The following is a 23,046-nucleotide window of genomic DNA, read 5'->3' on the forward strand; positions in this document are numbered from 1 at the left end:
TATCTATCAATCTCAGGAAAACCAAGGTTATGGTGTTTAACACCACACCACAGTGGGTCAGGAGGTCGGCACCCACATTTATGTATGGCCAGGAGACTGTGGAGTACACAGATGCATATACTTATCTTGGGGTAGTCTTCGGTGGACCGGTGTTTTCACTAAGGAGAGCATCAGAGACTAGACTGACAAGAGCATATGCAGCTTTGAACGAAGATGACCTTCTACAGAGAACATCTTCTCCAACTCACGGAGGACGGCTTTGTAACTAGGCGTGCATACATGGCTACACACTTATCTCATGGGATAAGATGCGCTATTGGACAGATACGCACATCCTCACATCAGCTCCAGATCGAGATTGGCCGATTTCGAAGGGTACCGGCAGAAGCTAGGATATGTCGCCTATGTAACTTAGAGCCAGAAATAGAGTTGCACTACACATGTCAATGTCCGACATACTATGAAATACGCGGCCGCTTCCACTGCCTATTCAGAGTAGGGTTCGGACCTTTTTCTAGAGTCATGAGATACAAGGATCAGAGGTGTCTCGGATTGTTCTTGCTAGAGCTGCGTAGACTTAGGGAGAGCTTGCTGAGGACATCAGGGAAAAGACAGCCTCAGAGACGAATCACAGATTTCTTTACACTAGCCAAAGGAGAGCCAACGGAGCAGTCATTACAACAGATCTCAGAACCTACGCATACTAGAGGTACACTACTTGACCGAGCCACTGAGCTTGGCAAATCGAGACGTCCACGACCTAGGGGGGTCTCCCACTACCAACGAAGGCTGCAACAGAAGATACAGATCACTGGACTTCTGTTGAGAGGCTCCTTCTGCTGGTGGATTACTGCTCCTCTGCCTCTACTGAGTGCCCAATGGTTTTCTTTTATAATTTCTTTCGCAATTTCCCCTACCTACTTTTCCAATAAAAGTCACTTATCAATAAATAAGTGAAAAATGTGTACTTTGGCAGAAAGGGTTCTATGCTCTGGAAAATGCTCATGCTGAAATGACTGTATTGTGCAAGAGAGGGCATGCAACTATGACCGGCCCGGGCATGCACGTCTTGCTAGAGGCTAACAAAGTGCCAGGCTCATTCCCAAGCTAGGCTATGACTGATGCTAGACTATGGTAGAAGCATGTCCATGTGGCGCAAGTGAAGTGCGCACGTGACACACTGAGGATCCTTTGAAAATTTAAGTATCTGCTTGGCAGCTTCATCAACTTGTTGTTGACGTTGCATCTCCATTAGTCATACTCCGTAGGCTGAGGAGGCCCATATTCATGTTTGGATTGTCCATTCGAATTGTCCGTGCTCCACCTAACCCGGAGTCGCCGGGTTTGCTTGTCTTGTTCTTACGGGATTCATTGTTTGAATCTATGTGTGTCGCGGTAAAAAGAATATTTCCCGGTAGAAGGAAAATCGACTCGCTCTGATACCATTGTAATAGATTTGGACACACCAAGTCGAGAATCTGGCACGATGGACGAGAGTGATATTGTGTTGATCTCTGACTCATCGGAGGGTATGCAGCGGCATTTGGCTGCATTACATAGCTTTGCAGAGATCAATGTGTTGCTAATTGGACTATTTTCTTATTTTTAATGATTAATCTCTTTTTTAGGATATTTTATTGTGTGCACTAAGAACTGTTAAAAGATTGTAGCTACAGGAACTGCCATCAAGAACGGACAACTCTGATGTGTCATTTGATGGGTGACGGTAAACATCGCGAAGGAGTTTCCGTAAGTTCGATGGAAAGGGCCAGGTTACGAGTGCCCCTGATGCGTCACATGATGGGTGACGGGTGCATCAGAAAGGGGGCATTCCGTAGCTAAGGAGGAAATCCGAACTGAGTAAGAAAATACGCGTAAGAACGCAAGCACAAGAATAAAGATGGGTTCAATGAAGCTTTTTACGAAAAGCAGGAACATTCGCGGGAGGGCAGATGCTTTCCCGCGAGGAGTCTGTGTCTGCATTGCATCTGTGCCGTGTTCTGCACCCGGGGACGCCTGGAATGTGTTCGTGTAGCATTGTTTTCACTAACTAAGTGAGTTTTTAAAGTTTGAACAGGTTCACACTTTATTTTATAAAGTGGCCGGTCACTTTTAAGTACCAGCCCTTTTATCAATAAAATAAAGCAAGGCTCTCTTCTTAAAAATAAGCCAGCGCTAAAAAGCTACACAACGGGGCTGAATTTGCGATCTCTCTCTCTCCTCTCTCTAGGGGGCGCCAAGTTCTACTTTTTCGGCTCTATTCCCACCGGGTGCCAGACCCTATAAAGTAGCAACCAGCGTTCAGTTTCTGCAACACACCGGAAGCAACAGAAGGTGCTAGCGCTGGGATTCTGGAGCACGTGTTGGCGGCGGAAATTGCAAGTGTTCGTGTGACGACTGAGTATGGAGGTCGCTTTTCCGAACAAGGAGCGACAGGTATAAGGTGTTGATACGCATTGAGAATTGTTGCTTTGTGTGGTTTGTTTTGCAGGAATCTCCCGTCTTACGGGAAGGCTCCTCACGGGAAGTACGGCTTCACGCCTAAGTCCCTTACGGGAAAGTATGGCTTCGCGCCTAAGTCCCTTACGGGAAGGAACGGCCTTGTGCCCAAGCCCTTTACGGGAAAGCACGACCTTTGGGTCTAAGATTACAGAACGGAGGGGTCTCCTCGGGTTCTCGTAGAACGGAGGGGTTTCCTCGGGTTCTCGTGCTTGTATAAGAATTCTCCCTGAATAAAGAATACTCTTAACGGGGGGGGGGGGGGGGGACCAACCCATCTTCTTGTCCCCAATACTGTGTCGATCTTCTCCCTTCTCTCATGTTTGCAAAGTATTATATTTTTCAGATTTCTAAGGGCTCGTGTACGCTCCCGTTTTGTGACAGTGGTATCAGAGCTCGGACTCCTCTCTTTCTCTGCAAAGAAGGACGATTCCGGGAAGAACGGGAAGAACCATGTCGGGCCAAGGGAGAAGCGTTGAAGAGGAGCTTCAACAAGTGCAAGCTCAGCTTGCGGATTTGCAACAAATCTTACTATTGCCAGATGTCCAAAAGCTCTTGGGCGGAATGAAGAAAACGAATGAAACCGATGCAGCTAGGCATCAAGACAACACTGTTGGCGTGAGACCACAGGAGGAAAGAGAAGAAGAACGTGCCAAGGTGCACAAAGGATCTTCGGATCGGAATGAACGGCCTACTCCAAGGAAAGGCCAGGAAAAAGCGCTCTCTTTGCTAGACGAGAGCAAGGACATCTCTATCTCATCTCCATCTTACTCTCCTGATTATACTTCTACTTCTCGATCATCTCGTCAGAAGAAGGAAGCTGCCACTACTACTACTAGCTTATATCAACCTAAAGATAAGCCTCGATTCAAGAAGCATGGTTGCAAGTCTCAACATCGCATGAGAGTCTTCAAATCAGGCGACAAGGACATCAAGTTCGAAACCTACAACAGACGGAGGGACATCTCCAAAGCACTGTCCTTCATCAGACAGTTTGAAGTCGCCTTTACCAATGGGCACTTCACAGAAAGATCCAAATTACGCCATGTGGGGATGCACCTCAAGGAAACGGCAAGTAATTGGTGGTTAGCCAAGATTCTGGAAGGTTCTTAGGCTAGAACTTGGGAGAGCTTCAAATCTGAATTTTATGAACAATTTCTTCCACCTGACTTCGAGCAGGACATACGGAAGGAATGGGACTGGCTTGCCCAGAAGGAACATGAAAGAGTAACGACTTATGTGGACAAGTATTGGTCGGTTCTTTTGAAGGTCACTTCCTTCATGAAGATTGCCGACGAGGAAAAGAAACGAAAGTTCGAAGCGGGTCTTCAACCGCAGCTTCGAAAGAGTATGAAAGTGTATCCGCATGATACTCTTCACAGGATGATGGAATCAGCAATCATTGCTGAGGATTTACACTCAACTGGGACGCCCAGGAAAATGGAGCATAGCACTTACCGTGCAAGACAAAGAGGGGTCTATGATGACCAAGGAGGCCAAGGAAGAAAACGTCCTCCATCTAGGGACGATGATCACTCTAAGAAGCCAGAGGGCAATGGCAAGCGAACTAAGTATCTTTCTCCTACTCAACTTCATACTTTCAGAGAGGAAGGAAGATGCTTCTACTGTGGCGAGAAAGGACATATGAAACCGGATTGCCCGCTAAAGTAGCAACGTCAAGAACAAGCCTCTACGAGGCAAGAGAAAGCAAGGAAGGAACCCGCACCGCCAAGCTCGAACTCAATCCCAGATGTTCAAGGAAACACAGAAACGGAGAAAGGGAAGCGTCAACTGCTGAAGGGCTGGGGGTCTTTGAACAACCAGCGAGTACTGATTCTTTATGATCCCGGATCCACGGATAACTTCATCTCCCTGGATACTGCGGAACATTTGTGCCTCACACCAGCTCAGCTTGGCACATCGGTTACATCCGGATCGGCATTCGAGGGGTTGACAACCAATGCAACTCCCGTGCAAGGACAGCTCAAATCTTCGGATTGGCGAGTACAAGGACTGCGAATCATTTTTGATGGCACCCATGGAGGGATGTGATATCATCTTGGGTATGCCATGGCACTTCCACATGACACCTATTCCCGATTATGTGGAAAAGACCCTCACTTTTGATCATGGGGGTAAGAAAATAAAGATTCATGCTGATGTAGGAGATTGGCAGTTCCCAATTGTAAGCCATATCTCCATTAAGAAAGAAATGAAGAAGTGTGTTTTTGCTTACTTGATATTTGCACGTGAGAAGGATAAAACTAGTAGGGACTCTCTCTCTAGTCTGGAAATTAAGCGTCTTCCATTTATTGAAAAGTACAAAGATTGTTTCACGGAAACACTTCCTGATGAACTCCCTCCGGTACACCCGGAAGATCACCGCATAGATCTCATACCGGGTAGCTCGCCTCCCAATCAACCCCCTTATAGGGTGAGTCTTGCTCAGCAAGAGGAAATTTTGAAGCAAGTCAACGAGCTTCTAGAGAAAGGGTTAGTACGGCCAAGTGCTTCACCCTACTGCTCTCCAGTTTTACTGGTGCAGAAGAAAGTTGGCACGTTTTGAATGTGCATAGACTATAGGTCTTTAAACAAGATCACGATCAAGAATCGCTTTCCGATCCCTCGGATTGATGATATACTTGATAAGTTGCAGGGTGCAAGTGTCTTTAGTCGCATAGACTTAAAGAGTGGGTATCATCAGATACGGATCGCCCGTGAGGATGTCCATAAGACTGCTTTCCGCACAACCTTTGGACTATATGAATTTTTGGTAATGCCTTTTGGCTTGACCAATGCTCCTGCGACGTTCAATCGCATGAGGGACCGCATTTTCAGCCCGTATCGAGCTTTTACGGGAGTATTCTTTGACGACATACTCATCTTCTCTAAATCAGAAGAGGAACATCGGAAGCACTTGGACTTAGTGTTTCAAGAATTGCGAAAGCATGAGTTGCATGTGAATGCAAAGAAGAGCGAGTTCTTTCTCTCAGAGATACACTATCTCGGCCATATAGTCTCTCACAATCAAGTGAGTATGGATCCTGCCAAGATCCGAGTGGTAGAAGATTGGCCTATTCCCACTACGGTACATGATGTACGTAGCTTCCTGAGATTATGTTCGTATTATCGAAGGTATGTCCGAGGATTTGCTCATGTAGCAGGACCACTTCATGACTTGACAAAGAAGAAGATTCCTTTCAGATGGGGATCGAGACAACAAGGAGCTTTTGATCGGCTCAAGTACCTGCTAAGCCATGGACCTATTTTGATAGTGCCTGACTTAAGGAAACCATTTGAGGTTCACTGCGATGCTTCAGGCGATTGCATCGGAGCAGTGTTAAATCAAGAAGGCCATGCAGTGGCCTACGAAAGCAGACGGCTTAAGGATACAGAGTTGCATGCATCAATCTACGAAAAGGAACTCACGGCTGTGATTCACGCCTTATCCAACTGGAAGCACTATCTTCTAGGAGCGGATTTTGTGATCAAGACTGATCACCAGAGTTTGCGGTATTTTCTTACGCAAAGGAAACTATATGAGAAGTAGATGAGATGGGCAAACTTTTTGTCTATGTTTCACTTCCAGATCCTTCACACGGCTGGGAGTAAGAATGTGGTCGTCGACGCATTGTCTAGGCGGCCAAGGGTGAACGCTATCACTTCAGTGTATCACCAACAATTAGAAGCACTACCGGATTTGTATCCGAATGATCTAGATTTCTCCACCATTTGGGGAAAGCTACATCGTGGAGAGAATGAGTTTCCCTATTCCATTCGGGACGGTTATCTCTATCACCATCAGGCCATATGTGTGGCGGAACCATTAAGAAAGAAGATCATGGATGAAGCACATGCTTCGCCTTATGCGGGTCATCGGGGTATTCTCCCTACGACCTTAGCAATGGAAAGATATTTCTTTTGGCCTAGCCTTAAAGCTTACATTGATAAGTATGTCAGGGAATGTTTGGTTTGCTAAAAAGTGAAGTATGATCGGCATAAGACGCCTGGGTTGCTACAACCTTTGCCTGTGCCTAATGAACCTTGGGAAAGTATTGCCATGGACTTCATCATGGACCTCCCTAGAACTCAGACTGGAAATGACGCGATTTGGACCATTGTGGACAGGTTTAGCAAGCAAGCACACTTTATACCAGTCAAGAAAACGATAAAAGCAGACCATATGGCTAGGGTCTTTCTGGCACAAATCTTTAAGCATCATGGAATGCCTAAGTCTATTGTGAGTGATCGAGATCCTCGCATGACAAGAAATTTTTGGCGTGCCTTGATGGATAATCTTGGTACGAAGCTGAATTTTTCATCTGCCTACCATCCGCAAACGGACGGACAAAGTGAGATAGCCAATTCCACAGTATTGGATATGTTAAAAGCTTATGTGTCAGACCGGCAATCTGACTGGGAGAAATATTTGCCTCTTGTCGAGTATGCGTATAACAATACCATACACTCATCGACGGGGAAAGCACCTTTTGAGATTCTCTATGGTAAGCCTTGCTTCCACCGATCCTTTTAACTAAGGATAAGATCTTCGCAGCACATGAATTTGTCCGGGATTTGGACACAACCTACGGGCAAGTTAGGAGAGCTATTCTACGCTCTCAGGAAAAGCATAAGAAGGCTGCAGACAAGCACAGGAGGAATCTCGACTTAACAGTCAGACAGTTAGTCTTACTCAAGTTTGAGAAGGCAAGACTTAAGAAACAAGCCTCCCATAAGGGGAAGGTGGTAAAACTTTCTACCCGTTATTATGGGCCGTTTAAGATCACTAAGCGAGTAAATGATGTCACCTTCCGATTAGAGCTACCGCCTAATTGGAAGATCCAGAATGCTTTCCATGTCAGTTTACTCCGATCGTATGTAGAACCGCCTCCGAGCCAACCTAGTGCTGAGGAACCTCCTGAGGTTGAGGAAACAGAAGAAATACTCCAACCGGAGCAGATAGTAAGTCATCAGGAGCGGCCTCTCAAGTCCGGAAAGATAACACAGAAGTATTTGGTTAAATTGAAGAACTATTCAAATCTAAATGCTCAGTGGATGACGCAGGAGGAATTAGCAGCTTACCCTGAGATACGGGAGGTATATGTCCAAGCACTACAGTTGACCTCAATTGTTTAGAAGCCAGAGGGATGTTGCTAATTGGACTATTTTCTTATTTTTAATGATTAATCTCTTTTTTAGGATATTTTATTGTGTACACTAAGAACTGTTAAAAGATTGTAGCTACAGGAACTGCCATCAAGAACGGACAACTCTGATGTGTCATTTGATGGGTGACGGTAAACATCGCGAAGGAGTTTCCGTAAGTTCGGTGGAAAGGGCCGGGTTACGAATGCCCCTGATGCGTCACATGATGGGTGACGGGTGCATTAGAAAGGGGGCATTCCGTAGGCTAAGGAGGAAATCCGAACTGAGTAAGAAAATACGCGTAAGAACGCAAGCACAAGAATAAAGATGGGTTCAATGAAGCTTTTTACGAAAAGCAGGAACATTAGCGGGAGGGCAGATGCTTTCCTGCGAGGAGTCTGTCTCTGCATTGCATCTGTGCCGTGTTCTACACCCGGGGATGCCTGGAATGTGTTCGTGTAGCATTGTTTTCACTAACTAAGTGAGTTTTTAAAGTTTGAGCAGGTTCACACTTTATTTTATAAAGTGGCTGGTCACTTTTAAGTGACCAGCCCTTTTATTAATAAAATAAAGCAAGGCTCTCTTCTTAAAAATAAGCCAACGCTAAAAAGCTACACAGGGGGGCTGAATTTGCGATCTCTCTCCCTCCTCTCTCTAGGGGGCGCCAAGTTCTGCTTTTTCGGCTCTATTCCCGCCGGGTGCCAGACCCTATAAAGTAGCAGCTAGCGTTCAGTTTCTGCAACACACCGGAAGCAGCAGAAGGTGCTAGCGCTGGGATTCTGGAGCACGTGTTGGCGGCGGAAATTGCAAGTGTTCGTGTGACGACTGAGTACGGAGGTCGCTTTTCCGAGCAAGGAGCGATAGGTATAAGGTGTTGATACGCATTGAGAATTGTTGCTTTGTGTGGTTTGTTTTGCAGGAATCTCCTGTCTTACGGGAAGGCCCCTCACGGGAAGTACGGCTTCACGCCTAAGTCCCTTACGGGAAAGTATGGCTTCGCGCCTAAGTCCCTTACGGGAAGGAACGGCCTTGTGCCCAAGCCCTTTACGGGAAAGCACGACCTTTGGGTCTAAGATTACAGAGTGGAGGGGTTTCCTCGGGTTCTCGTGCTTGTATAAGAATTCTCCCTGAATAAAGAATACTCTTAACGGGGGGGGGGGACCAGCCCATCTTCTGGTCCCCAATACTGTGTCGATCTTCTCCCTTCTCTCATGTTTGCAAAGTATTATATTTTTCAGATTTCTAAGGGCTCGTGTACGCTCCCGTTTTGTGACACAGTGGATTGTCTGTAAACCTTGGTAAAACCAAGGCTATGGTGTTTAACACCACACCGCAGTGGATCAAGAGATCAGCACCCACATTCACTTATGGTCAGGAGACTGTGGAGTACACAGATGCATACACCTATCTTGAGGTAGTCTTCACCGGGCCAAGGTTTTCCTTGAAGAGAGCAGCAAAGACTAGATTGACCAGAGCGCATGCGGCCTTGGCAAGATCGGAGAGGATGTGTTCGCAAGTGCAGTTCCAGGAATCCCGAACAAAGCTCTGGCTCTTTGATACCTTGGTAGCTTCAACTATGCTCTATGGGGTTCAGGTTTGAGAACCCTCTGTGGGTCAGGATGGGAGGAGAGGTATGGAGAGGCCCTTGATATCTATGATCTCTCAGTTGATTAGAGCCAAGGCCTCCGTGTCGCACGAGATCATCAGAGCGGAGTTAGCAACCCCCCTATGGAGATAGAGGCGCTTTCCGTATCAGTCTCCTTTATGCACAGCTTATGGGATACTACAAGAGACAAATATGCCATATTGGCCCTCGAGTCCTCTAGACGTTTAGCTTTACAAGGGGACACATCATGCTGGGATGCTTAAATGTCATCATGGTTCCAGGCATAGTAACAGGGAATGGCCATTTTCAGGTCTCCGTTCCCCGTTCCCATTCCAAGTTCCCGTTCCGAATCCCTGTTCCGTGTTTCAAACGTGAGTACCCGTAACAGGGAATGGCATTTTGTGGCAGTTGCCGTTCCGCGTTCCGGTTCCGGTTTCCCGTTCCTGGTAACTATGGTTCCAGGTACAAGGCTTCAACATGGACAAACTACCTCTCTTCCAATACTCTTTTGATGCACCATCTCTGCCTCTCACACGGGTGGAGATTACTAGACTCATTCGCCAAGACCTGACCAAGTTGGACACCAGGAGGACATGGATAGAGCCGACACAGGAATTGGACACGAAGATGGCTCTCTATAGAGAGCATCCTCTCCAACTCACAGAGGATGGGTTTGCGATCTGACCCACCTACATGGATACACATCTATCTCATGGGTTACGATGTGCCATCGGTCAGATACGGGCTTCCTCGCACCAGCTTGAGATCGAGACTGGTAGATTTAGAGGGATACCAGCAGCCAACAGGATATGCCGCCTATGCCATCAAGAGCCAGAGACGGAGATACATTATATATGTCAATGCACAGTGTACTATGAGATACGGGGTCGCTTCTACTGTCTATTCAGAGAAGGCTTCGAACCTCTCTTCAAAGTCATGAACTATCAGGACCAGAGATGTCTGGCATTGTATCTACTTGAGACACACAGACACAGAGACTACTGAGGAGTGTTGGAGAGAGACAGTCCCAAAGACAAATCACTGATTTCTTCACACCAGGCACTAGAGCTTTTGTTCGTGCGTTGCTATTGATTTTTCGCTTGTGTGTTTAAGCGTGTTACAGTATCCTGCGTAAACAGGTACAAACGGGGCTCAAAGCTGCAAGAAACATCCCATGTGAAGTGAAGATATTCGATATCCTTAGCAAGGACATATAGACCGGGCTTAATTAGGTCCAGCCCCCTGTGCTGACGAAGCAACTCCTGTTGGCTGTCTGAAAACTCCAAGGCTAGCTACCAGGCTGGATCTAGGCACGACCTGCCACACACAGCCCCCTCTTGCCACCAACACCCAGCCAAAGATCTCGTTCAACTCCTGCCTGAAAACACAGCAGCACTTCTCCTACCTCTATCAGCTGGAAACTGCAGATTTATGGTTCTGTGGTGGCAGCCTCATCAACGAGCACTCTCACAAGGAGGGACGTCATTTAGACTTTGGCTTTGTGGTGTGTAGCATACCATTTCACTAAGCTGGTATGCAATTCACATCGCTTGCTCAAAATTCAGGTGAGGCAGATCTCCTTGTTGTTTCAACTTTCCACCAAAGGGAAGCAAATTTACTTGGTCCTTAATTTTGGACAATAAGTGCCGTTCTGCCTTGAGAGACGCCCGATTCAATGCCCCGGTTCTTTGAAATCTGCAGGGTTAGCAAGTTCTTGGTTGGATTCATGATCAACTTGCTTCAGATGCTCTTCATCTGTCACTCTCCCATTTCTCTCTCCGTTCTCTTAATGATGTCATTTCAAGCAAAGGAACCTCTCTATAGTGACAAACAAAGGGCTTGTTAGTTTTGTGGCAGTCACTTAGGACCTGCTGCACGTGCCATAGGGTGTCTACCCAATCTCATTGCACTGGATGGAGGGGTTAGGATCTGATTCTAAATGTGTGACCAAAAAGAGATCAGATAGTAGGTATAGGAGAGAAGACCATTATGAAGTGAGACAAAGCTCAGTGGTTATAGGGTCTGACTAAAACTGTTTTCGTGACCAAAATCACCCAGCTTAGTATGTGTAGTGCATAGTCTGAAAGAGAAATCTCTCAGATAGAAGAGGCTTTGTAGCTGGTAAAGGATTGTCCTCCATAGAAAGGGAAAAATTGAGTATTCTATCAGCTTAACTGTAATCCCCAACCGAGCCAAACTTTTCAAACTGCATACACCAGTCTGGTCCAACCTCTCGTGGTGGCTCTTTCTGATAGACATGCACAATTGTAAATAGAAGACATCGCCAGGAAAATCTCTTTTGATCAACCTGGAAAGTCCTAACCTCTACTCTCTTCTCTGCAAGTCCTCTCTATGACACTCTACAAGGACACATCAACTGTATTTGCAAGAGCAGCCTTAATCAGAGGGATCAACAATACTCCCACATGTCAACCATTTTGGCTCGCATTCTCTCCGTTCTTACAGCCATGAGTCCTCTATCCCAACATATGGCCTCAGAAAGACTTTCTAGGGTAAGGCTTTCTCCAATTTTCATAATGTATATAGTCAGCGTGGGACTATTCATGTAAAGATTGAGGCGCAAACAGACAAAGATGAGATGTAAATAAGGCTTTGGTTTGAGCTCTTTTTCCAAATGCTAGTAAAGATGTGGCCATTCAATTACGCCCATTGGGCTCGTCTTGAGTGTTATGCCCCTTGCCCAAACAAAGGGAGCCACTTGTCAGTTTAGAAAACATATAAGATGTGCAAGTTTTGAATTTTCTACATGTAGAATGCCTTGAATCAGTACCAAGTACTTGACGAATGTACTTTAAACATATAATGTGACCTAAAAGGTATTGTGAAGCAGCACTTTTTTGAGGATTGAGCCCCAGCTGTACCTTAATGATAAATAGAGGTGCCCACTATTTATCAACAAGGTACCTTACGAAGTGCACACTGAGTCTAAGTCTCACTTTTGTACATAACAATGGCATGTGCACATGTGTGGTGTGCACACATACATACAAACGTATGCATGTATTTCTGTACTCTAGGATTGAAAGTGAAAGAAAGACTAACCTGAGTTTTTCTTCATCATTCAACAACCCATCGAGGCTTAACACATCCTTTTCAGCCATCGTTCGTTTGATTCCTAGCACATTTCCTTCAAGTGATTGGTGCAGCTTGTAAAGGTCATAGAAGTGGCTCATGACTAAACCTAGGAATAACATTCTGTACCTGACGAGAAAAGAAAGGATTTTTTTGTTGTGTCTAGTTTAACAAGAATTTTTTTTAGAAAGTAATGATTCTCTCACCTTCGGATTGTCCAGGTATTTGATACAAGACAAGCCCCATCAAAGAATTCATCCCAAACTTTGTCTCTTGAAAAGAGCTGCTGTTTTTTAGCTAGCAACTTTCTTACCCACAGCTGTAGTGTAACAGCTGCTGCTGTTTCTTGGGCTAAGGTTGCTTCATGTTCGATAATGTGGTCATTTTCTGTCCCTTCTTTGACATTTTGCTCCTCCTGTGACACACAGTAACAAATGTCAAGTTGGTTGCTGCTGCTCTCCTAAACAGAAACCAAAGAAAAGTCCTGGATAAGTACCTTTTGCATATCTAGCTGTTCAGAGTGCTCGATATCCTTATCATTAGGTTCTGTTTGTATTGTGTGAAAGCTTGTGTCGACCTTCCTAATATACCCACTTGTATCTATTTCAAAGGCAATTTCTGTCTTTTCCTCTGACCAAGACACTTCTTTGCCACCCTGCACATGTATGACTGCCAAAGGTTCATGTGTTGCATTTAGCATTTTCACCAGATTTTCACGCATTTCATGAAGGTTGCGTGAATTTCCAACTGGCAGGTATGCAGGATGCATAGGAGTGTGGCACATATTTTGGTTTACATGTTGCATTTGAAACCATAATTCTGTACCCTCTATGTGGTAGCTGCACATTGCAAGAATGATCTGTATTCTTAAACATCCAGCAAACCAGTCTTCTTTTGTCTCCAATGGACAGACCTTTCTATGCCATACTTTCATTGCCAATTTGCAAAGATCAGATAATGAATTAGAGAATGGATCATTATTTTGAATGATACTTGCACACAGATAGGGCTGCTTGGAAAAAAACGTATTAACCATTGATGTGGGCACTGTTATGCCGTGAAACTTTCGAATGACAGCAATTGATACAGCTACCAAAATTTCGAGGATCCAGATAAGTATCCATGGTTTCCCACATGTCAAATGATTGCCTTTTGTCACTAGAAAGTTGACATACCTCAACCCTGCCCAAACCAGCTTTCCTGGGTGACCATCTCTTGCATGCTTTATTATATTAAAAAGATTTGAATGCATTGACCAGGCGTGGCCTGGTTTCTTGTTGTTGGGTGTCAACCATACGAAAAGTGGATACTCTGCTTTGACTGTTCTAGTGAATTGTCTGCAGTAAATAGGGATATCATTAATTCCCAATTGCACAATCAGGTAAACCGTCTGAAGCAACCCTGTGATATTGAGATCATCGTATCCCCTTTTCTTGTTCAGCCATACTCTTGATGCGAGCTCTGTTAATCCTTCTTTTGGGATGTCTGCTAATCCACATGCATAGGAAACCTGTGATGAGTTTGTTAAAAATGGTGAGATAAGATGCAGACTTTCTTGAGTTGTTTCCAGCCAATGTCTTGAAAGTCCCATTGCTGACTTGACCAGGACACCCGCAGATGCTTTATAGTAAGGGCTTATTTCTTTAGCCAACTTGACCTGCTCAAATAAAAGCTCAGAACAATCAATCCTTATGCACAATTATGGGGTTTCTAATAAAGATTATGGGCAATGTGACAAGTTACCTGCATGTGCGCAAACTTTGTCTGTTTTGCTAGTTGAGTCAGATATACCTTGATGCTTGCACTTGTAAATGAGTGAGACAGTAAGCAATTATCTCGTTTTTGACAATCACAAGTTCCAAGATTAGCATGTGTTACACAGGGTTTCTTGATCACATTTTCTTTCCTTACAAGCTGGGCTGCATAATGGATCATTTCCTGGACATATTTTGCCAAGACAATCCGCATTGCACTTTGTGTAAATACTCTCACGGTCTGCCACACTTTAATTGCAGACTCTAAAGGAGTCTTATCTGTAATGACTTCTTCCTCACGCTCTTCTTGCCATTTTTGTAGGAGCTTGATTAGAGGCTTATTTACTGCATCTTCTGCTACCATATAGTAGCTTTTGTTACTTGAACAATGGACCCTGAAAAATCTTTTGCAATTCTCAAGGTCGTTTGTTCCTTCTCTTATCTCTGACAAACCACTTCTAAACTTCTTGAAGATTTCAAGGACTTGTCTTTGCATATCCACCCAAGAATCAAATGTAGCGCCAAGTTTTCCTTGCAATTGAGCATAACATAGAATTAGTAAGACACGCAATTGACCATCAAGCCATCCTTCACCTTCATAAAGCTTCAGAGATTTCTGTAGTTCTGTCAAGTTTCCTGTGAACTGGGCATGGAGTTCTTTTATCTCCAACAAAGCACGGTTAATACTCTCACAGAAAGGCAGATTTTCTGTGCTTGACTCGTTGTAATTTGTGCTGCACGAGCCTTGATGTTGGCAATGTATCTGGATGGCTTCTGTCAACATGTTTCTTGCAACTTCAAATGTGTCATCTATCGTTTCAGCATCAGTTTGCAGTCTGTTCTCATTGTCTGGCTTTTTCAACGGTGTTTCAAATGCGGAGCACTCATAGTTAATTGTTGCAAGTTGTGTCCTGACAGCTTGCAAGAGACATTCTAAGGACATGGTTACGATCTTGTTTAACTTCTTTTGTATTGCAACTTGGGGTTGCTCGATCATTTCTGCTCCCAAAGTCTGAGCAGCTTTAAGATATAGTTTTGCAGCTTTCAGCTTTTGACCATTCTGTGAGTACATCGCTGCATCGTCTAGTAGCATTTGATTTTTTGATACTTCTGTTTTGTCACGTATATGTTCAAGGAGGCTCGTATGTCCATATTCAATCAGGAGATTCTCCTTAGGTGGCGGACAAAAGTTAGGCAACATGTGAGACTAATGCTTCCAAAAGCTTCCCATGAAAGAGAAAAAGAAACTTCAAATTTTCTTTACCTGTTGGCAAGGCGAAATAAGGGATAAAGCCTTTCTAATTTGCTGAATTTTCTCTTGATGCTGGCTTGGATGAGACTTAACTTGCTTGAGAAAGGGTAAACAATATAATTTCACAACTTTCATAATTACAGATTGTTTAACTTTGCAGATATAATGATTTTCCTGCATCTTGTTGATTGCAATCTCAATAAAGGAGCCTTCCTTGTACATCTCAATGGCCTCGGTAAATTTTGCAACCTTCTCTAGGCATTCTGCAGCTTTGAGGTACTCTTTAGCCCTGAACAACAAAGTAGAAGAAGTATGAGAGCATTGTTCAAAGTTCTCTGCTAAAGGAGGAAAGCATGAGGGCATTGCTCTAACTTCTCTGCTAAAGGCCAAGTCAGGGACAATCTAAATATACAAGCTCCAGTAAAATTTCAACTCACAAGTGATATGCGTTTGCGGCAGCATCATAGTCCTTCATGATGTCAAGAAATATGTCACCAGCTTCAGTGTACCACCCTCCACAGAGAAATGTTTGTGCGGCCGTCTTATGCTTACCAAGTGCTTTGAACAGTTCTGCATAAATTACATGGGAAATGCTCAAATTACAATTATTAGTAGAAAGAGGATAAAGTGGGCTTCTTCATAAAAGACCCAAACCTGCAGACTGATGGTATAATGTATTTGCTTGCAGCATAACACCTCTGTCTGCAGAGGCTTGCGCATCTTGCTTGAAAATATTTGCTTCACAGAGACGAACTCGCTCATCATCACTAGCCCTTCTAAAGCAAAATTTAGCTTCCCTGTATAACCTGTTCTCGAAGAATATGACACCTTTCTGGCTCCATTCCCGTGGGGTACTTTTTCTAGCAAATGTGGCGGGCTTCTTGTCAACCTTTAGAATTTAGGGAAATTTTAATCAGCGGCTTGATTCAAAATGAGTTCACAGGGTCCTCTATATTGGATGCATATCAGATTGATGACAGAGCGGTTATTTCTTGTGAATGCTTATTGCTACTGAATGTGGGATGTTGTCAGACTCATGTGGGCAAATGTTTAATTAACTGAACATGTTAAAAGTGTAGGAAGTGGTTTCTGACTTCTCACCTGTATAAGGTTTAACAGTCTCCAGTATTCCAACATAGGCCTTCTCAGCTCCAGGTTTGAATCAAATATCCAAAGGTTTTTCCGAGCTCTTGTAATTGCTGTGTACAGGTGCTTTAATTCGCTGCATAAGATGACATGCTTTCCCTGTGCAAACATCGGTGTCTCTTTCTTTTCTTTTCTAGTACGGTGTAGAAAAATGCACCACTTCATCCCTGCTTGAGAATCGGTAAAGAAGTTGTATAGAAGGACGTCATTGAACTCCATTCCCTTGGCCTCGTAGATAGTTAAAACCAATCCTGAGTTGAATGTTTTTTGCACAATCTGCAAATAAATTTGTCTCTGGAGTACTCAGTGTTGTTATTTCATATATCTAGCGAAATGTTGGTTATTTTAAATTGTATGAACTGCCATTGAATGCAGCCTCAAACAAGCAAAAGGTGAACCTGTTTGGCTTCTTGGCTTCGGACTATAATAACTTGATCTGCTCCAAACTCCAAACAATTGTCGTGCACAGTATCTCCACCAAAGATGTTTGAATGTAAGGACTCATGTGTGCAGCCCTAAAAGGTCGAACAAGTTTTTTCTTAGGTTTTATAGAAAATGATCAAGAATAGTGAATGTGAGCTTCAAAAAGGTTGAAGAGTGGAAAGGGCCAAGCACCTCAAGAAATAAAGGCAGAGGTCCATCAAGTAATGCAGTGTCTGGTTTCAATTTATCTATAGACCCCTGTATGAAAACAAGGCATTGAACTCTTTCAAACAGTTAAAAAGGGGAACAGTTTTTTGTGTTTATGTACCCCATTACTATGGAAATTTAAGTTTATGATTTAAAAAAAAATCTTCAACAATTGTATACTCTTAATTGTGTTGCTTGTGTGTGTAGCTTGCACGCAGTTTTCCGGCAGGATTTGAAGGTGGTGGAATAGCTGATTTTGGGTGGTTAGCAACTTCTCAGTGATACAAAGTAGGTAATATCTGACATCACATTTGTGTCTGAAGGTAGATTGAAATCTTCAAGTCACAATTTTTCTAATGTTGATTTATTCTCTCGGTCTAAACCATGTTTTAGGTGTAGCAATTGTCATTTAAATGAACTTTTATGCAGCAGAAAACTTTAAACTAGAGACTTTGATCCTCTTCCTAAGCTCATAGAATTCAACATTCAACACGCCTTAATGTGTTTGATATTTAAGTCACTGGATCTGACTTGCCTTGAAATATGTATCGATCAACTCAATTACTGAATTTGCTAGACGGAGGATTCCGGCGTGAGATCTGTAGTTGTCACTAAGCTGCAATTTTTCTGGTACTAGATTTTGCCTTCGAGATTTGCACAGGTGTTTACTATGAAACATTTCTTTGCGTGTGCGAAACATCATGGCTCCGACCTGCACAAAAATAAGTCATGGTCATGAAGGAGGGTCACTTGCTATTTTCTGGCTTGAGCTGTACTAATTTCCGGGGGGTTGTGGATCAAGAGCACATTTACCTCCTCGAATGTGAATGCTGAACCCCTTGCTATTGTCTGTGCCGTATCCCCAGCTAAGAAAAAACCTTAATGGAAATCAGAAAATGCAACTTATTACTCACTGCTCTAGAGAAGTGAGAGGAGAGACGGTCTTGTGGAATGATGGCAGACTACTTAATCAACATGCCGTAGCAGTGACCAAACTGAATCAAAAGATGCACAAATGCTCACCATCTGGGTTTTTGCAGAGGGTGTGGAGAAGTTTTATTTGGGAGATGGTCAAGTCCTGAGACAAGCCATCATCAGCGACCTCAAAACACCGCATCATTCATTTTAGCTCAATAATTAGATACTAAACCTTGCATGTTTACACCACTAATAGGAATTAAGGTTTTTTTCAAAGTTTTGGATCTTTGATGATAGAATGACAAGGTAATGCTCGTAGAGTGTACACAGTTACAACTTTTAACAGAAATTTTTGACTTGAATCCGTAATGTTGTTCCACTTTTATCAGTTGTTGGGGTGTAATATTTCATGGTTTCTAAGAATGTCTAAACCTATAGATCACCTCCCAATTGCACATAAGATTGCTTGTCTCATATGGCATTTCTATTTATGGAGTGAAGTTTTATCAGCTTATCAAGTGGAAGGTGAATCCGTGGAACTAACTCACAATGCACAAAAAAACATAGCTTTACTGTATTCCCACAGCTAAAAATTTCAAATTTGAAGGTAATACAACCTGCGAAATTTAGCGAAAAACCTTCAAATATAGACAACATACCCCTAAATTTTTCCATGTGTACATTTTCCTGTTTTAACAAAAACGTTTATTTCGAGCAATGCTTACTTGTACTTCATCACAGTAGATCTCATGAATTGGAATCCCTTGATAAGTATTTGTCTTCAGCAGATGATACAGCAAATGTACTTGATCCATGAAATCGACATGAAGGTTTTGCCTTTTTAAGCTCTCATACTGCATGAAAAGTTTGTACACTTGCTCTCTATTGTGCTGGAAGGTTGGAAAGCATCGAACGCTGCAGTTTAAGTATTGCTCCCTTGAAAGATGGCCTTCCCTAGTTTGAAGTGCCATCTCGCTTCCCTGGAAAAATCTGGCATTGTAAGCTGTAATCAAATCGGGCGGTTTACAATGTGCAATTTAGCTGCAATGTTATTGTGCATTCAAGTGCTTGAAACTTTTAACAACATTTTGGCAGCTTAACGATGCAAATTGGGAAATTGAAATGAATATGTATTGAGGTAGATTGCAAACCTTGATTAAGGACATCATTTCAGACCATACTAGCACTGGATCTAAGGTACTGTACTTAGGCCAGTAATATCTTTCAAAAAGGTCGTAGCCAACTACTCGGCTACTAAAACATGTCCGCAACTCTGCCAGTTCAGATGATAAGTCACGTCGTGCTGCTTCTTCATTGTTTTCAAAATGTGCCACATCAAGAAAATCAGAGAAATTTTCATTCGTAGTCATGACTTGGTCATCTTCATTTGCCACCTCTATGTCAGAATTCATATCATCTGTGACGATGGCTTCTAACTGTATTTGCTCATTAATGTATCGGTCTTGTTGTTCTATCAGGGTTGACGTTATAGTACCATGAAGCATGGACATCAACTTTCTGTAAGTGACAAACAATGGAAAATGCTCCTCTTTCAACTGTCTGAAGTCATCTGGGATGGAGGAAAACATGCTGTCTTCATCTTCTTCCTCCATCATGCTTTGATCGACTTCCTGCATTAAAGAGAGGCTTTCCTTCATTCCTCAATCCAAAGCAAAGATGGATGCCACATACCTCATGATTCATAGAAAGAGTGCATAAATTTCCGAGTGCCGAATGCAATGACAGCCCTACCTGAAGACCAACTCTCTGTGCATTAGCCATAGCCGCTTCAACTGAATCTTTCCCAATGTTTGTCGTCTCCATCGCCGCCTAATTTAGAGCTCTATCCATTCAAGCTTCTCATCATTCATGTCAGGCGGAGCTTCCAAACAGTACAAACCTTACCTTGAGCTTCAAAAAGTATGCTTTTATTCTGTTGCATAACATTGGACTCATCGTAACAAAGATTTGATTTATCTGGTGGTGCTCTTTGTCAGTGCCAAAATATGGTTCATAGTAAGGCATTCCATTGTAGTATGCCTACAGCAAGGAGAGCTTTACTACCGTGCCAGGTGAGTGATAAGCAACTTGATCTGTGCTTGTTTGATGTGCTAGAACAAAAGTACCTTGTATGCATTGTGCAGACGGAATACCAAACATGTTGTTTTCCCAGTTCCGCTGCGCCCCAGTAACAGCACACTTCCCTTTTGCTCTATTACCTGAAATCAGAATGCTCCCATGGAGGCAGAGATTCTTTGTTGTAGTACGTGCATGGCTTTCTCAAAACACTTATCTTGAGAAACTTGCCATGAAGCTGTAACATACCTTGTACTCTTCTTTAGACAATAAGAAGGGAATCTCTCCCTTGATTCCAAACTGAATGCAACCAATCAGAATTTTTGAAAGTGGTACAAATCTCATTGTAGTTATTGCATTTTCCAGCTTGACGCAATCGTGAGTAGAGCTAGACATTATTCTGCGTCTTTCCAAACCTTCTGTGGAACTTGGAAAGACATGCGGGAGGACTTTGGTGGAAGAAGCTTCATGCCTTAAGCGACCAGCGCTTAGGAGTTCGCTCTCGTATGTGTTTTGGACGGAAATGATGCCATCAATGATACCGTGGACTTGGTCTTGTGGAGCAAAGACAAAGGAAAATGTTGGTTAGAGCATGTCATAGAAAAGAGCTTAATATCAGTCTCATTTCGATTGGAAATGAGCAGTTGAGCTTGTCTAGAAACCCATGTACCTGTATACACCACGTCCCAAATCTGCATCATATATGCATTAAATCAACAGCTTTCCGATCAAGCTAGAATTAATTCAATCCAATCTATTAGTACACAAGAAGAGAGTATAATTCTCTTACCTTGACGACTTGTGCGTGCGCCTTCAAAGGATGGACATAAACAACATCCACCTGCCAAACAAAGTAGAAGGTGTCCTGTGGAAAAATGCAGTTGATCATTTGACTGCATTCTTGCAAAAGAAAGTCTTGCTCAAGCTAAGATTGCGTAATTGTGTTTGAAACTGACCGAAAGGGTGGTATGATAAATGGGGAGTTTGCTGCCCACATGGTACAACTCCTGAGATCTGGACTGACTCCATTTTCCTTTTTGAAGGATCTTAGCTTGCTCTAAGAAAACTGGCATTAGGAAATTGCTTTGTTGCAGTGTCCGAAGTGCGGTCTCGGATAACAAGATCTGGCAACAAAAATGAGAGCAAGAATTAGGGCATGACATGGCATATAGTAAGCGAGTGTGTGTCATGTGGAGTTGAGATGATGGTATGTTGCTGACATACCAGCCAACAACTTCCGACCGTCTGGTTGGCAGTAACATGATCAATAGCTTTAGCCTTCCCCATTCTCTGTTCTGCAAGAGGCATTGGTAGATTTAAGCATTGCGCTCGATTTGCTAACAGAAAGTTTTACCATCTATGATTCCTTTGAAATGTTAAATAGCCTAACTATATTCTCATTGTTTGCATAGTTCAAGACATGGCTTTACATAACCGTAATCTATTATGTTCTTTACATGGGTGCGACCAGGATAGCATATCACCGGGTTTCGACATGCACACTCCCACGACTCACTATTCACACACGCATACAAACGAGAAACTCCTGGTGGCACATAGATTTACAAATTCTAAGAGCTTTTACACACTTGTTTTCATTGCTGGTGAGAGCTTATCGGTTTCATCTCCATGTTTTTACTAGTCTTGAAGACGCATTTCTGTAGCTTGGAAGGAGAGTGTGGAGTCTGGACCAACGAACACTAAGCAAATGCATGCTATCCATGTCTTGTAGAATGTGTTTTGCTGGACAATACCCATGGTGGTGCGACTCGGAGCCGATGATGGTGATGAAGCTCAGCCCAGGAATGAAGGTCGACTCTTAGTGCTGACGAACACGTAGAAAACAAGTAAACTATGAAAGGATAGCAGGAAGAATTTATGGAAGCAAAGGCTTCCTGGGCGCACTAACAAACACGTTACGTTGCTAGCAAGCAGACGAGAGCGCGTAGAAGGTGCAGCAGGATTAATGGCGCCCTCCTACATTACGCTACTACTAAGCGTGATGGCGTGCTTTGAACTTTGAAACTCTGATGATGATGATAATTCCCTAGTTAAACTCCTTGTACTTGGAATGATGATAGTGGATTATCCATAGATCGCCCCTCTTCAATACAACAAGTGATAAAACTAGAGTGCTTCGTTAGCTACATTGACACAATTTGATTTAAGAACATGAAAGAACATAAGTGAATTGAGAATGGAACTATATATATTAGCGAAACTATTTGATGTTTATAATACAAATACTGATGTAGAATGAGTAAAAGAATTAATAAAATTTAAAAGCTAAGGACAAATTTAAACATGTTGCTCTCTAATCTATTTAGCTTGTTGTCAATACGATAGAAATGCGATTAACAAGGCAATGTAGTTGTTTTGAGAGAAACAATAGATTATATTGGACAGATGGTTAGTAGTTTTGCTTTATCAGGAGGGGGAGAGAGAGAGAGAGAGAGAAGAAGAAGAGAATTTTTGCGTTGTAGGAAAGTATCCCAAGAGACCTTAAGATCTATCCGATGAGGAGAGTTGAACAAGATTTTAAAAATTGGATAGATACATCTATTTACTAACATAATATGGCGGAAGGGGGAGCCCTTTACACGTGTCGCAATCTGCGACCTGAAGGCTAAAGTCCAAAACTAAAAGAAGCCCCTTTGCACGCGAAAGAGGGAGAGGGGGAGAGAGAGAGGTCGCCTTCGACGGCCGGCCGTACTAGTGTGTGTGTGTATATATATATATATATATATATAGAGAGAGAGAGAGAGAGAGAGAGAGAGAGAGAAAGTTTGTTACCACTCATTAAAGCATGTTTCCATGTTTTTTAATTGGTATCCTCTCTAGTATGCTATGATCGCGACGACCATTTTTTATCCGCGAACCTCGAAAAAGAACCATAAGAAGAATTAGAATTTATAGAAATTAATGAT

The 23,046-nt window shown here is 43.1% G+C and overlaps 1 protein-coding gene across 1 annotated transcript; it reads right to left on the bottom strand.

Moving 5' to 3' along the window:
- Positions 1-9,181: 9,181 nt before the first annotated feature.
- Positions 9,182-21,452, bottom strand: LOC147452205 (uncharacterized). Its single transcript, XM_086519219.1, has 22 exons — positions 21,344-21,452; positions 21,076-21,243; positions 20,910-20,960; positions 20,790-20,811; positions 20,369-20,688; positions 20,170-20,262; positions 19,940-20,083; positions 19,195-19,695; positions 18,769-19,023; positions 18,149-18,203; positions 17,939-18,003; positions 17,661-17,837; positions 17,111-17,176; positions 16,894-17,010; positions 16,451-16,771; positions 16,004-16,238; positions 15,787-15,919; positions 15,362-15,638; positions 14,087-15,268; positions 12,840-14,000; positions 12,550-12,758; positions 9,182-12,472 (listed from the first exon to the last, which is right to left on the bottom strand). The coding sequence occupies exons 1-22, from the start codon at positions 21,425-21,427 to the stop codon at positions 12,157-12,159; spliced, it is 5,952 nt and encodes a 1,983-aa protein (XP_086375345.1). The 5' UTR covers positions 21,428-21,452; the 3' UTR covers positions 9,182-12,156.
- Positions 21,453-23,046: the final 1,594 nt, after the last annotated feature.

The sequence above is a fragment of the Adiantum capillus-veneris genome, chromosome 8 (genome assembly GCF_014529385.1).
Source record: "Adiantum capillus-veneris isolate H3 chromosome 8, ASM1452938v2, whole genome shotgun sequence".
In the NCBI taxonomy this organism is placed as follows: domain Eukaryota; kingdom Viridiplantae; phylum Streptophyta; class Polypodiopsida; order Polypodiales; family Pteridaceae; genus Adiantum; species Adiantum capillus-veneris.

Coding starts and splice junctions, on each gene's coding strand:
- LOC147452205 (XM_086519219.1), bottom strand. CDS start 21,427: ATGCCTCTTGCAGAACAGAGAATGGGGAAGGCTAAAGCTATTGATCAT. Junction 21,244..21,343: donor CGGTCGGAAGTTGTTGGCTG/GTATGTCAGCAA, acceptor TTTTGTTGCCAG/ATCTTGTTATCCGAGACCGC. Junction 15,639..15,786: donor GCCGCAAACGCATATCACTT/GTGAGTTGAAAT, acceptor TTTGTTGTTCAG/GGCTAAAGAGTACCTCAAAG.